The 15,798-nt window shown below is 45.5% G+C and overlaps 1 protein-coding gene and 2 non-coding genes across 3 annotated transcripts in view; 1 reads left to right on the top strand and 2 right to left on the bottom strand.

Annotated features, from left to right (window-relative positions):
* LOC126278809 (neural-cadherin-like) overlaps window positions 1–15,798 on the top strand; it is a 178,321-nt gene that overhangs the window by 35,448 nt on the left and 127,075 nt on the right. The window contains exon 4 of the mRNA XM_049979083.1: window positions 10,369–10,506. Coding sequence (XP_049835040.1) covers window positions 10,369–10,506 — 138 coding nt within the window. The remainder of the gene's footprint in view (window positions 1–10,368; window positions 10,507–15,798) is intronic.
* Window positions 15,001–15,075, bottom strand: Trnap-cgg (transfer RNA proline (anticodon CGG)). The gene has a single exon. It is a non-coding gene; the product is annotated as a tRNA-Pro (tRNA).
* Window positions 15,300–15,374, bottom strand: Trnas-cga (transfer RNA serine (anticodon CGA)). Its single transcript has one exon. It is a non-coding gene; the product is annotated as a tRNA-Ser (tRNA).

Here is a 15,798-nt window from a genome sequence, read left to right as displayed (position 1 = left end):
TACATAAAAAAATGAGACATTACAATGACATGGAACATAAATAACCGACGGGCGAAATTATACCTTGCGACGTACTACACTCCTGGAAATTGAAATAAGAACACCGTGAATTCATTGTCCCAGGAAGGGGAAACTTTATTGACACATTCCTGGGGTCAGATACATCACATGATCACACTGACAGAACCACAGGCACATACACACAGGCAACAGAGCATGCACAATGTCGGCACTAGTACAGTGTATATCCACCTTTCGCAGCAATGCAGGCTGCTATTCTCCCATGGAGACGATCGTAGAGATGCTGGATGTAGTCCTGTGGAACGGCTTGCCATGCCATTTACACCTGGCGCCTCAGTTGGACCAGCGTTCGTGCTGGACGTGCAGACCGCGTGAGACGACACTTCATCCAGTCCCAAACATGTTCAATGGGGGACAGATCCGGAGATCTTGCTGGCCAGGGTAGTTGACTTACACCTTCTAGAGCACGTTGGGTGGCACGGGATACATGCGGACGTGCATTGTCCTGTTGGAACAGCAAGTTCCCTTGCCGGTCTAGGAATGGTAGAACGATGGGTTCGATGACGGTTTGGATGTACCGTGCACTATTCAGTGTCCCCTCGACGATCACCAGAGGTGTACGGCCAGTGTAGGAGATCGCTCCCCACACAATGATGCCGGGTGTTGGCCCTGTGTGCCTCGGTCATATGCAGTCCTGATTGTGGCGCTCACCTGCACGGCGCCAAACACGCATACGACCATCATTGGCACCAAGGCAGAAGCGACTCTCATCGCTGAAGACGACACGTCTCCATTCGTCCCTCCATTCACGCCTGTCGCGACTCCACTGGAGGCGGGCTGCACGATGTTGGGGCGTGAGCGGAAGACGGCCTAACGGTGTACGGGACCGTAGCCCAGCTTCATGGAGACGGTTGCGAATGGTCCTCGCCGATACCCCAGGAGCAACAGTGTCCCTAATTTGCTGGGAAGTGGCGGTGCGGTCCCCTACGGCACTGCGTAGGATCCTACGGTCTTGGCGTGCATCCGTACGTCGCTGCGGTCCGGTCCCAGGTCGACGGGCACGAGCACCTTCCGCCGACCACTGGCGACAACATCGATGTACTGTGGAGACCTCACGCCCCACATGTTGAACAATTCGGCGGTACGTCCACCCAGCCTCCCGCATGCCCACTATATGCCCTCGCTCAAAGTCCGTCAACTGCACATACGGTTCACGTCCATGGTGTCGCGGCATGCTACCAGTGTTAAAGACTGCGATGGAGCTCCGTATGCCACGGCAAACTGGCTGACACTGACGGCGGCGGTGCACAAATGCTGCGCAGCTAGCGCCATTCGACGACCAACACCCCGGTTCCTGGTGTGTCCGCTGTGCCGTGCGTGTGATCATTGCTTGTACAGCCCTCTCGCAGTGTCCAGAGCAAGTATGGTGGGTCTGACACACCGGTGTCAATGTGTTCTTTTTTCCATTTCCAGGAGTGTATTTCCACCTGCATAACGGGCGATGCAAATTGGGGCGGCAGTAACCCAGACCGGAACTATGGCTTTAACCCAGTGGTCGTCAAACATGTGTTCGTCTCGACCGCGGCTCTAAGCCATTTTACCCTCATCCCCCCCCCCTCTCCCCCTTCGTATGTGGCCCGAGGTGTCGTTCAAAAATGTCAGTATCGTCTCGTAAGCAAAAAAGTTTGACTACCGCTGCTTTAGCCGTACGTCGTCCCACCGGTTAAAGCCTACGCAGCAGGCAACCTAAATGTCTCTACTGTACCGCGTGCAGCTTCTGTGCCCCGTAGAACACAACACCAATTTCTCTTGGAACACATGAAATGTATTCGCAATTGCGAATATGGACAATCTTCAGCTGTATAATGGAATGACGACAATGAAAATTTGTGACAGACCGGGACTCGAACCCGGATTTGCCTCTTGTCACGAAAGATAGCCTTAGAAACAGGTATCCGAGAGCGACTCACAGTCGGACGCAAACTTCCGTATGTCATCAATCATGTGTGTATAGCCAGTACAAATACATCCGTACAATTACATTGCATCGTAATTCGGAGTAACAGATGCACTGCAATATCGTATCAATTCTTCTTGGGGTCGCCGAAGTCACACTTGAGCCCACTGATAAGTCTGGAGTAGTCTCTTCATTCATTTAAAAATATAATAAAACGGAAAAAATAGAAATAAAAGTAGAGTGCATGAAGCATTTGACATTGGTAGTAGAATATCTGAGGTAGTACTGGCCTGGCTTCTACATCACATTTTTAACATAGTCTCTGAACATCAAAATGGTTCAAATGGCTCTGAGCACTATGGGACTTAACATCTCAGGTCATCAGTCCCCTAGAACTTAGAACTACTTAAACCTAACTAACCTAAGGACATGACACACATCCATGCACGAGGCAGGATTCGAACCTGCGACCGTAGATCTGAACATCACCAGCGTCAAAATATTCATGTATCCCTAGTGTGGAAACGGTGCACATTTTGGGCATATGAATACAAAAGATTTTGGTAAATTCTGGCGTCTATAAGATTTTTCTGCGGTACCTGCTCTTCTTACTAAATAGGACAAACAGGGCATGCCTTTACAACCTGATATAAAGAACATATTTTAAGAAAAAATGGCACTACCACCCAAAATTCGTCTTTTGCCTGCACTTTCTGATTACAGGTCATGCGCCTAAAGCTATTCACGGTATCAACATTTTGTATACCGAGCAGAAAGGACATAGATTAGATATTCTCGAAGAATTAGAAAATTTTTAAACGGCTTTCTCGAAATGATAACCTCATTCTCAAATGAGCAGCTGCAGTTGCGTAATAAAAACTTCTTCAACGGTATAAAGCCGTTACTTGATATTTCCTAGTGCAGTTATCGAAGTGTTTTCTCCATCTAAGTCAACTCATAATTTTTCGTTTATTATTGGCTGTATTTCGTGTTATATCGTTTTCTACAGGCTGTGTCACTCAGTCCTTTTTGTATTTTCTATAATGGTATTTTCGTACTTTAAACTGTACTTCTAAGCTCTATATAGACAAAATGTTACCTTACCTGCTGCTATCAAACAAAATATTGCCTTTTACGTCATGTACTGAATAATGTTCATCATAATTTTCGTCTGTCTTTATTTGAATATTAAGTAGCCAGGTTGTATTTGCGGGTACTAGTTGGCACTCTTGGTGTAATGTTCACCTGCCCGCAGTTGCTCACGAGGGTGCCTCAGTCCGTTGTTACCTGTGGCTTTATAGCTATGGGCAGCCCATAGTGGCTCACATAAGGTATGACAGCTGTAGTTGTAAGCATCGAGCATAGATAGTTTCACAGACGAACAAATTTCTATTAACTTTTGCTTGTTGTCATTTGAGCATTCCCTTTTGAAGCGAAAGTTCAAAAATGGTTCAAATGGCTCTGAGCACTATGGGACTTAACATCTGAGGTCATCAGTCCCCTAGAACTTAGAACTACTTAAACCTAAGTAACCTAAAGACATCAAACACATCCATGTCCGAGGCAGGATTCGAACCTGCCGACCGTAGCGGTCTCGCGGTTCCAGACTGACTCGCCTAGAACCGCTCGGCCACACCGGCCGGCTTGAAGCGAAAGTGCAAGAACCTTTGCTTCCTCAGCATTCTTCGAATTTCTTTGTTAAATCACGATGGGTCTTTTCCATCCTTTATCCAGTTACTGGGCACAAACGTCTGCACACTATGATTTACAATCCGCTTAAACTTCGCCCATAATTCGTCTGCATCCATCACACTGGAACTTAATGAGGTCACTTCATCGGCTAAGTGAGGTACTAAAAACTCTCTGCTCTTTCTAGTAGAAATATTCTCCTAGCCTTCTGGATTAATTTATTAACTACAGTAAACAAAATCGCTCTGAGGACATCGCGATCACTAATCCCTATCTCTATATTGACGCCGTCTACTAGATCAGATATATTGGTAGCTACAAGGTCTAAAATATTTCCATTGCATGTACACTGTCGAGCTAGTTGCACAAGACAGTTTTCGGAAAACATGTTCAAAAGAACTTCGCAGACTGTCTGTGCCCGGAAAACGTGTTCAAAAGAACTTCGCAGAATGTCTGTGCCTTCTGCAGAGAATCTATAGACTTTCCTACTACTCGATAAGTTAAAGACACCTCCAACCAATAAATCCATTATCTGGGTATTTACTCGATATGACGACAAACTTTCGGTGACTCTAAAACCATCATAGCGGAATCGGGTGCCGGATAAAAACATCCAACAATTAACTTGATTGCGTCTAGATCTCTTATACGTGACATAACTCCACTGTTACACTGAAATTCGATCTCAATTGAGACACTATATTTGTCAACTGCAATGAACACACACTGTCTTAAGGCGCCTAACCTTTCTTTTCGACATACGTTCCGTGATTCGCCAAATATCTCTGAGCTTTCTGCTTCGGGCTTCAGACAGCATTCGATACCGAGAAGAATTTGCGCGCAAGAATTTCCTAGAGGGAACAAATTTCGGACCTTTGTTACGAATACTTCGACAATTTACTTATAACATTCTGACAGTCTAAGTGTCTTTACACTGAACGTAGTCTGATGTCGCCATCGAGTCGACTGGTGAGTGTTCGTCAAAGTACATCAACCTACCGCCTGGTCTAAAAAACCACCAAGCGCACTACGCAAGTACTCAGCTGCCCGAGTTGCTGCTTATTTTGTGTTGTGCACCACTGACCTATCAAGGGGAGTCCCACAATCCCCCAACCCGATAACGCAGGTCCAGAAATCTGCAGCCAAGACTACAACAGAGCCGACGAAGACTTTGGCTGAGATCCTCCAGTCGGTTCCAAGCCAAAAGCCCCATTCAACTCCGGGAACAATGCTGCAAATAGCGAGCTCTGCTTGCATCCAGCGCTCGAAGCCAGGAGCCCCCTGCGAAACGCAACTCCCCCTTTTTTCACATGATATCTTGCGTATCATGGATGAAGGGTATCAGACGGATGCCATATTCCTTGACATCCGGAAAGCGTTTGACTCCTAACTAAGGTACGAGCATATGGGATTGGTTCCCAAGTATGTGAGTGGCTCGAGGACTTCTTAAGAAATAGAACCCAATACGTTGTCCTCGATGGTGAGTGTTCATCAGAGGTGAGGGTATAATCTGGAGTGCCCCAGGGAAGTGTGGTAGGTCCGCTGTTGTTTTCTATCTACATAAATGATCTTTTGGATAGGGCAGATAGCAATGTGCGGCTGTTTGCTGATGGTGCTATGATGTACGGGAAGTGACTGTAGGAGGATACAAGATGACTTGTACAGGATTTGTGATTGGTGTAGAGAATGACAGCTAACTCTAAATACAGATAAATGTAAATTAGTGCAGATGAATAGGAAAAAGAATCCTGTAATGTTTGAATACTCCATTAGTATTGTAGCGCTTGACACAGTCACGTCGATTAAATATTTGGGCGCGACATTGCAGAGCGATATGAAGTGGGACAAGCATGTAATGGCAGTTGTGGGGAAGGCGGACAGTCGTTCGTTCATCTGTAAAGGAGACCGCTTATAAAACAGTAATACGATCTATTCTTTAGGACTGCTCGAGCGTTTGGGATCCCTACTAGGTCGGATTGAGGGAAGACATAGAAGCAATTAAGAGGCGAGCTGCTAGTTTTGTTACTGGTAGGTTTGATTATCACGCGTGTGTTACAAAAATGCCTCAGGAACACAGGTGGGAGTCTCTAGAGGAAAGGAGACGTTCTTTTCGTGAATCGCTACTAAGGAAATTTAGAGAACCAGCATTCGACGCTGACTTCAGTACAATTTTACTGCCACCAACTTACATTTCGCGGAAAGACCACATAGATAAGATAAGCGAGATTTGGGCTCGTACAGATGCATATAGGCAGTCATTTTTCTGTTTGGGAGTGGAACAGGGAGAGAAGATGCTAGTTGGTATGAGGTACCCTCCGCCATGCACCGTATGGTGGATTGCGGAGTATATATGTAGATGTAGATATAGATGTAGAACTACCCCGCCCGCCAGTGTGATAGGCGTGTTTGGTGCCGACGTGAGCCACAACTTGCAGACGATGGCATCCTGCTCGGTGGACAGCGGCAGACATATCGAGTCCACATTGCCTTTCTTTCCGACCCTGAACGCTATCTGCCTACGGGATTCCAAAACGAGGCTGACTTTGGAGCTCTTTATAACTTTTAAATTCCCCCCCACCCACCCACCCACCCCCCGCCTTTCCTCCCCCCCCCCTCACCCCCACCCTGTGCTCTCGAACCCTGCTGAAGAAGCTGCCGCCTTTCCACTCACAGGGTGAATGGGCGAGGCCAGATGGCCAGCATCCGCATTAGCTCTCCACCTCTAGCGACACAAACGCGTTACCACCCTGTGAGGGATCCACCGCATCGGGTACACTGGGAGATGTCTCGGCTGCAGATCCTGTGGGTGAAACAAACGACATCTGAGGTGTCTTATGCAACGCGCCAGGCTCTCCGCCACCACTACACCCCGAGGCAGCAGCCCGAAGGTGACTGGCTGTATCCAAAAGCATGTTCAGCTGTTCGTGAACTGCGGCCAACTCCTTCTGCGCCCGCACACAGCGTGAACACAACTTATCCATCCCAGTATTACTAACTTAAGAAATGACTATATAAGCACCGACAGGAACTCAGGTGTGTAACTTGCTAACATCCTGACGAGTCGCCAATGGAGGCTAACGCTTTATGAGCTGTGTAGCTTCCTGTTCAGTAGAAATGAAAACTGCGCTACAGACTGCCTGACAGCACTTTACAGTTACAAAAAAGCGAGACTACACCTCTTAAACAGAAATAAACCCCATCTAAATTTAAGAAATATACTACTAAGAAAACACAGAAGACGCTAAATACATAACTTTCTGCTTTCACATCGCCGCTCTCTTCCTACTACTGTCTCGACCGATCTCCTCCCTCCCCCTCTCTCTGTCCACTCCCCCTATCTTTGTCCTTCTCCTTCTCCCATCGCTGTCTGTCCATCTCTGCCACCCCCATCTTTCTCCACATTATCATGCTCATCCCCATAGAACACTGGTGGTTCTTACTCCTGCAGAACGTCTACCGCGATATAATTAGTATGTGTACTAGATTTTACAATGCCGTCAGAGGCATTGTAGCGAGAAGGAAGTACTTCTCTGGGCGGTATCATTAACCTGGTGTCTTCCTGCTTCGGTAAGTCCCTCGTCGCACAGTAGTAGTGCTCAGTCGCCTGGTACTATGTAGGTGGTAAACCTGATAAAGTGGAATTTTTAGGGATGCCAGTTGTTAATTGTCAACAAGGTTTGTACTAGTTTTAATACAGAAATTTCTTTGTCACACACGTCACAGAATCAGAATTTGCAATATGGCGGATCTGGGCAACGCCGTTATATTCGACCCTTTACCACAGTAACACAGTTTTCTGACTTGACATAACGATACACACTGCACACGAACCGTGGCGTTCTGATAACTGCTAACTTCACTTTATATCTTCTTTAACAGCTGAAATATGTACTCGCGACCATTTTTGTAGAGCCGCCCCAGTTACTCGACCGTGCGTTTTGAGTGGCTCCTCGTGACTAACTCGAGCTGTCTTCCCGAAGGACAAGAGAGACCCCTTTTCCCCTTCGGCCAATGAAGACACTTCTCTTGTTTCCTACACACACACACACACACACATATATATATATATATCCAAACATTCAGCCAATGGCCGTTCAAATCCCTGTTGTAAGATCCTACTCCCGAATAGTCGGATCTTGTCCCTACTAAGGTTTCACAACATTGCCTCCAATGATTTCAATTCTAAAGCTCCTTGCTGATGCTTAATTGTTAAATGTACATGTAGCCTGGCTGCTACTGAGCATTCCCGATATGCATAAGACTTGGCTTAAACACGTGAAGGGAATGCACGAATTAATTACAATTTCCGTGAAATCGTTACAGGAGCTAAGGATGAGCTTTTTCCCTGTGGTTTTGTCCACGTACTCACGTGTCAAGTATATTTCACGTATGTTTAACATATTTCACACGTAATTGTGCACTTATATTTCACCAGTATCTCTAGCAAATTTCGTCCTGCAGTTTCATTTTCACGCAGCTTAATATTTATGACGTTGTATCTCCTGAGCTATGTGCGGTACACTGATATAATTTTGCTGGTACATATTGTCTGAAAAATGTGTTGTGAAGAGAGTTAGTAGCAACGAACTACGTGCCGTATATTCAGTGTTATATAAAGAAGTAATAAATTACAACGTCATGCTCCTTGTGGCAGTTTTACTGCATGAACAGCGAAAATGTAATAAACAATAATCTTTTTTTCCTTTCATCAATTAATTTGTAGTAACTGTCAGCGAGAAAAAGTTTCCTTAAGATTTGAAACTGTGTGTAAAGTTTATTCCAAGTCACTAAGAGCCCTCATACTCAAATACTGAATGACTGGAGTATGGGTATTCGTCCGTCGTGTGTTAAACGGATTTTTCAACCCCTTTCCCACCCCTTTGATAGGTAGGTCGTTCTTACATCCACAGGAATTATTTCTAGAAGTAACTGATGCATACCAAGTTTGGTTGAGACCGATCCACTCGTTTAGGAGGAGATGTAGAACAAACATAACATGTACGTACATCCGTCTTCACAATATTTGTGGATGTTATTCGGAACACAAACGTATTTTGTAGGGAATAAATCATTTCGTAATCTTAAACATTGTTTGTATTATAGGTTTTTCGTAGTTTGTGTATTGTCAAAAGTATATTGGTAAAATTAACGTTTTCATACATAACGCGATAATTCAAGAAAACGGATTCCCAAAAAATAACATAAAATATAAAAAGATGAGTGAAATAGCAAATAAAGATCACCAGACAGCACAATAATCTCGAAAGCGTCCTTTTAGAACAAAACGTACTCAAATTTCAAAGAAACATCGTCAGAATGATAATGGTATCGAACGGTTCATTCACATGTGTCGTCATCTACTACTGAACAAGCATCACAAAGATACAGATTCGTTTCAACAGGCAGTGGTCATAATGTTTTGACTCATCAGTGTGTTCCGTATGACATCCAAACCACAGCCAAGGCACCTAACCATGCGACGTATAACACATGTAAACATGTTAATATTAGTAATGCATAAATGAGCACTAAAGTGCGCGTCGTTTACAACGGCGGCCGAGTTTAGGTTCGTTCTGCGCATCTGACGTCACAAAACACAGCCAGCCAATGAACAGAGAACGACGTTGCCAGAGCTCGACTGCAGTGCAGAGCACGGACGAGTGTCTTCAGTTTTAGAAACGTTCAGTCATAAAGTAATTGAACAAAAGCAATGTCTTGATAGCAGACTTTCTATAAAATAAGGTTTGGAAAATGCATTCTTTATACCAATTACTTCATATTCTATTAATTAATTACACCAAACAAGCAATAAGCCTCCTAATTCAGGCGATAGCAAGGAAATTCATTCTCACTAACCCTTTTTTCGCACTAAAGAACAGCGGTAATTTTTTATTTCCTATTGTACTTGGAAGAAACGTGAGTAATTCATACTCATACCAACAGTGTTTGTCGGTATTTTTCATGACACTTTAAAGTCCTCCAGGAATTCCATTGAATGACAATCTGCGTTAGCGTAATGGTTAAGGTGTTTGGCTGTTTTGCAGAAGGTTCTGAGTTCAAATCTTGTTTGGTGATTAATATTTTCTTTATTTAAAAACCATAACGAATTGTTTTACTTCATGAATTTTATTCGTTTGAATGTAATTTTTTTTTTAAATTTCTAGTGGCAACTAAAATCGACCATAAGGAAAGTATACGCTGTGACTTTTACCTCTCCAAACTCTTTAAAATTTCGTGCAATGGTTTACTACATTCAATGCTGCACAATAACTGCGTTGAACATCGAAACAAAATCAAATTTTTGGGCCAAATAGTTTTTGTGAAATCGAATGATAAGTGTGTCAAAGCAGTCGGAACACCATGTGTCTGCACAGGCGAGCAGTGCAGTGATGACAAAATCGCGCACAGCGCGGAATGCGGGGAGCACGTCTCTGTAACAGCGAAAGGGTCAATGCGGCTGTGGTCGCTTTACTTCATAAACTGCGCGCTCCCCCAGAAACGTGTTTGCGAACTATACTATACTATGACGCTGCTTCTCTTGGCGCGTGCATCTGGCAACGTAGCAATCTCCCGCGTCTGGGCTGGCATGCGCGAGCTGCCAAGATAAAAGAATTGAACTAAAGTGAGAACATTTACCGTGTTTTTGCCACCTACTCTGCGAATTTCTACGATTAATGGCTGGCATTAACATGATGTTGCAGGTGAAAGCTGAGGACGGCGACACAGGGCGGCCGCAAGATGTGGTGTACTCCATCTCAGGGCCCGGCGCCGTCGTTGCTGACACCGACGAGGGGTTCTTCAGTGTGGATGCGAACACTGGGGACGTGTTCGTGCACAAGGTGACTTCTCTCTGCAGATCTCTCAAATGCAATGAGGCTTCCCCCGATGCACTCACAACACTCACAAACAGTCCGTGGTATCCCCAAATACACTGCCAGAAAAGAAAGTATTACACTCTTTTACGGGTTTCCAATTCACCCAAGATTTATTGTTGCAATAGTGCACACTGAGTACATGCAATGATTAAATTTACAGGTCAATAGCACAAGCGGTTATATGGTATCAACCCAGGCTGAAACACAAATATTAGCATGTGGTGTTGCCTCCACGGGAGGCAATGTAGGCGCTGACTGTGGTATTCAGTCAATCGTGCTCGACCTGTTGACGTACTTCTGAAAGAGTTGTTGATGGACGAGCGCACCAGTCACTTCTCGTCCCATCATATCCCAGACGTGCTCGATTGGAGACAAGTCCAGAGATCGTGCTGGCCAGGGAAGTTGCTCCACGTCTTGCAGAGCATGTTGAGATTCACGGGCAGTGTGAGGGTGAGCGTTATTTTTTTGGAAAAACACATCATCTGCCTGTTACTAGAACGGCAAAAGAACGAGTCTAACAACATTCTGCACGTACTGAACGCTGGTTAGAGTCCCCTCCAGAAACAGCAAAGGGAAACGAGAGTTGTAGCTTATCGCAGCCCAGATCACTAGGTCTCGTGCAGAGACAGCGTGTCTTAGATACTGTACATGCACTCTACACGAGAGGTCTATGATGTAAGCGGAAATTACGAGGCCTGACCAGAAAATAAGTTCCGATTGATTGAGAAATGGAAACCGAAGTGAAAATCAGAAATGTTTTATTTGTAACAGCTACACCTTCCAGCTACTTCTCTACGTAATCGTCGTTCTGACTTAGACGTTTGTCGTAGCGTTGTACTAACTTTCCAGTACCCTCATCATACACTACTGTCCATTAAAATTGCTACACCTAGAAGAAATGCAGATGATAAATGGGTATTCATTGGACAAATATATTATACTAGAACTCAGATGTGATTACATTTTCACGGAATTTGGAGCATTGATCCCGAGAAATCAGTACCCAGAACAACCACCTCTGGCCCTAATAACGGCCTCGATACGCCTGGGCATTGAGTCAAACAGAGGTTGGATGGCGTGTACAGGTACAGCTGCCCATGCAGCTTCAACACGATACCACAGTTCATCAAGAGTAGTGACTGGCGTATTGTGACGAGCCAGTTCCTCGCCCACCATTGACCAGACGTTTTCAATTGGTGAGACATGTGGAGAATGTGCTGGCCAGGGCAGCAGTTGAACATTTTCTGCATCCAGAAAGTCCCATAAAGGACGCGGTCGTGCATTATCCTGCTGAAATGTAGGGTTTTGCAGGGATCGAATGAAGGGTAAAGCCACGGGTCGTAACACATCTGAAATGTAACGTCCACTGTTCAAACTGCCGTCAATGCGAACAACACGTGACCGAGACATGTAACCAATGGCACCCCGTACCATCACGCCGGATGATACGCCAGTATGGCGATGACGAATATTCGCTTCCAATGCGCGTTCACCGCGATGTTACCAAACACGGATGCTTCCATCATGATGCTGTTAACAGAACCTGAATTCATCTGAAAAAATACGTTTTGCTATTCGTGCAACCGGGTTCGTCGTTGAGTACACCATCGCAGGCGCACCCGTCTGTGATGAAGCGTCAAGGGTAACCGCAGCAATGATCTCCGAGCTGAAGTTCCATGCTGCTGGAAACGTCGTCGAACTGTTCGTGCAGATGGTTGTTGTCTTGCAAACATCCCCATCTGTTGACTCAGGGAACCAGACGTGGCTGCACGATCCGTTACAGCCATGCAGATAAGATGCCTCTCACCTCGACTGCTAGTGATACGCCGTCGTTGGGATCCAGCACGGCGTTCCGTATTACCCTCCACTTGAATCTCCCCTATAGCATCAAATCTTCGCCCTTTCAACTTCATTTTCAACTTGGGAAAAAGAGAGAAATAGCACAGAGCCAAGTCGTATGAATAACGGTGGATGAGGAATAACCGACGTGTTGGTTTCTGCCAAAAACTACGGCACGATCAAAAGTTGCATGTGGACTCACATTGTCGTTAATGAAGGATACAAACATACCTGTACCATTTCTCTGGACAGTTCCTTTTCACATCCCCCTTAGCCACCTTAGGACGTCACGTTATTTGTAGTTATCCATTAGTCGTCTGACTATGAGATGCGACCTCCTTGTGGATCATCTCGTCAGCATCGAAACAACTGATTAATAAGGATTTGATGTTTATCTGAACTTAACGGGCTTTCTTTGGCCGAAATGAAGGTGACGTCTTTCACTGGGATGATTCCTGTTTAGTTTCAGGGTCATACCCATAATTCCAACTTATATAACCTGTAACGACCTTAGAAGCTAACCCTGAGACAGTTTGAAGCAGTTCATTCTGTTCCCTGCAGACATTCATGTGATACTCTTTCTGATAGCCACTCAGCAGTCGCGACACGAAATCTGCAGCAATCATTTTCATGTTCAGTTTTCCTGATATGTGGGGCATGATAATCCCGCAATATTACAGAGGTCGTGGATGGTCTGCCAACGATCTTTCACAATCGCATTCCGAACAACACGGACATTTTGGGATGCAACGCCGGTAGATTGTTGTTCCGAAACTTCATCGTCATGAACAGATGCCAAATATTGTTTTAACCAATCATACGCTTGTGGCATTACCGAATGCTTATACTAACATTTTGTAAGTTTCATCGGTTGCTTTTACCAAGTTTAAAAGAGAACATGATACAGCAATGTGGTTCTCTCAGACCGGTCATTCCAAAATCTCAAACACAAGGAAACACGGGTCATACAAATTTCGGGAAGTCACACATCGTTATTATTTCCGAAAAAGGAATTCCAAAATAAATAACTTTTTAAGCAAATTCTTCCAGCACGACATCGATACATTACACTGAGGTGACAAGAGTCGTGAGATATCTTCTAATATCATAACGTATCTCCTTTCGGCCGACGTAGTGCAGTACTTGGGTGTGGCGTGGACTCAACAAGTCATTGAAAGTCCCCTGCAGAAATACTGAGTCATGCTGCCTCTATACCCGTCCATAACTGCGGAAGTATTGCCGCTACAGGATTTGGAGCGACAACCGACCTCTCGATTATGTCAATAAATGTTCCACCGGATTCAAATCGGGCGATCTGGGTGGCCAAGTAATTCGCTCAAACTGTCCAGAATGCTCTTCAAATCAGTCGTGAACGACTGTGGCCCGGGGACATTGCCATCCAAAAAAATTCCATCGTTTTTTGGGAACATGAAGTCCACGAACAGATGTAAATGGTTTCCACGTACCCTAACATAACTATTTCCAGCCAATGATCGATTTAGTTGGACTAAAGGACCCAGTCCATTCCATGTAAACACAGCTCACGCCATTATCGAGGCAGCACTAGCTTGTAGTGTCTTGTTGATAATTTGAGTCCGTGGCTTCTTGGGATTTGTGCCACACTGGAACCCTACCATCATCTCTTACCAACTGAAACCGGGGTTCATCTGGCTAGGCCACGGTATTCCAGTCGTCTAGGTTCCAACCGATAAGGTCACAAGCCCAGAAAAGGCGCTACAGGCAATGTCGTGCTGATGGCAAAGGCACTCGCGACAATCTCCAAATTTCCCCGTATTAACGAATTCGTGCGTTGTACGTCCCACATCATTGCTGCGTTTATTTAACGCAGTGTTGCTTTTCTGTGAGCACTGACAACTCTACGAAAGCGTCGCTCCTATCGGTCGTTAAGTGAAGGGTGTCGGCCACTCCGTTATACCTGAAGCGGGGTAATGCCTGAAATTTGGTATTTTCGGGACACTCTTGACTCTGTGGATCTCGGAATACTGAATTCCTTAACGATTTCCGAAACTGAATCTCTGCCTTCCCGTGATCAAACCCGTCGTGGTCATAATCACATCGGTAATCTTTTCACACGGATGATGATGATGTTTCGGATTGTGGGGCGCTGAACTGCACGCTTATCAGCGCCCAAACAAATTCCCAACCTTTACCCGCTCCGATCTCGCCACTTTCATGAATGATGATGAGGACAACACAAACACCCAGTCATATCGAGACAATCGAACCCGGGAACCGGTGTGTTCAAGTTCGGTGGTTGATCCTTCCACTCAGTTTTTTATTATAGAGGCCAACAGGCTCTCTGACCGAACACACTGAGCTACCGTGCCGGCTAAGTCTCATTTTGTTCGCTTTTGTTCACTGCATCTGCTCGCGGCGGACGTCGTAAGACATCCATTGAAATTCGTTGTTCATCGATTAACTCATTTTTTTAATTACAGAGGGCATTTAACCCGCTGCCCGAGGGATTTTCTAATCTAATTGTGTTCGTTTTCGTTCGTTGTATCTGTTCGGGGCGGACGTCACAAGACACCCGTTTCAGTTCGTCGTTGATCCATTAATTAAGTTTTTTTTTAAAACTTCCTGGCAGATTAAAACTGTGTGCCCGACCGAGACTCGAACTCGGGACCTTTGCCTTCCGCGGGCAAGTGCTCTACCAACTGAGCTATCGAAGCACGACTCACGCCCGGTACTCACAGCTTTACTTCTGCCAGTATCCGTCTCCTACCTTCCAAACTTTACAGAAGCTCTTCTGCGAAACATGCAGAACTAGCACTCCTGAAAGAAAGGATACTGTGGAGACATGGCTTAGCCACAGCCTGGGGGATGTTTCCAGAATGAGATTCTCACTCTGCAGCGGAGTGTGCGCTGATATGAAACTTCCTGGCAGATTAAAACTGTGTTCCCGACCGAGACTCGAACTCGGGACCTTTGCCTTTCGCGGGCAAGTGCTCTACCAACTGAGCTACCGAAGCACGACTCACGCCCGGTACTCACAGCTTTACTTCTGCCAGTATCCGTCTCCTACCTTCCAAACTTGCCCGCGATAGGCAAAGGTCCCGAGTTCGAGTCTCGGTCGGGCACACAGTTTTAATCTGCCAGGAAGATTCATATCAGCGCACACTCCGCTGCAGAGTGAAAATCTCATTCTGGAAGTTTTTTTTAGTTACAGAGGGCAGCTAACCCTCTGACCAAACACTTGCTTGGGAAGGGAGAGCGCGACCGCGAGACAACGAGCTGCGCACCACACGAATGACCTGAGATGAAATGACAGCTGCGCCAATTGACGACCCTTTTATACCTTGTGTCCGCGGTACTACCGCCATCTATCTATGTTCGTATCGCAATCGCATGACTTTTGTCACCTTAGTGTAGCTATTAACGGTGACAAAGTGTGCG

Source organism: Schistocerca gregaria, chromosome 6, assembly GCF_023897955.1.
Source record: "Schistocerca gregaria isolate iqSchGreg1 chromosome 6, iqSchGreg1.2, whole genome shotgun sequence".
Classification (NCBI taxonomy): Eukaryota; Metazoa; Arthropoda; class Insecta; order Orthoptera; family Acrididae; genus Schistocerca; species Schistocerca gregaria.
The sequence above is the reverse complement of the archived record's forward strand: the minus strand, read 5'-3'. Positions and strand labels throughout refer to the sequence as shown.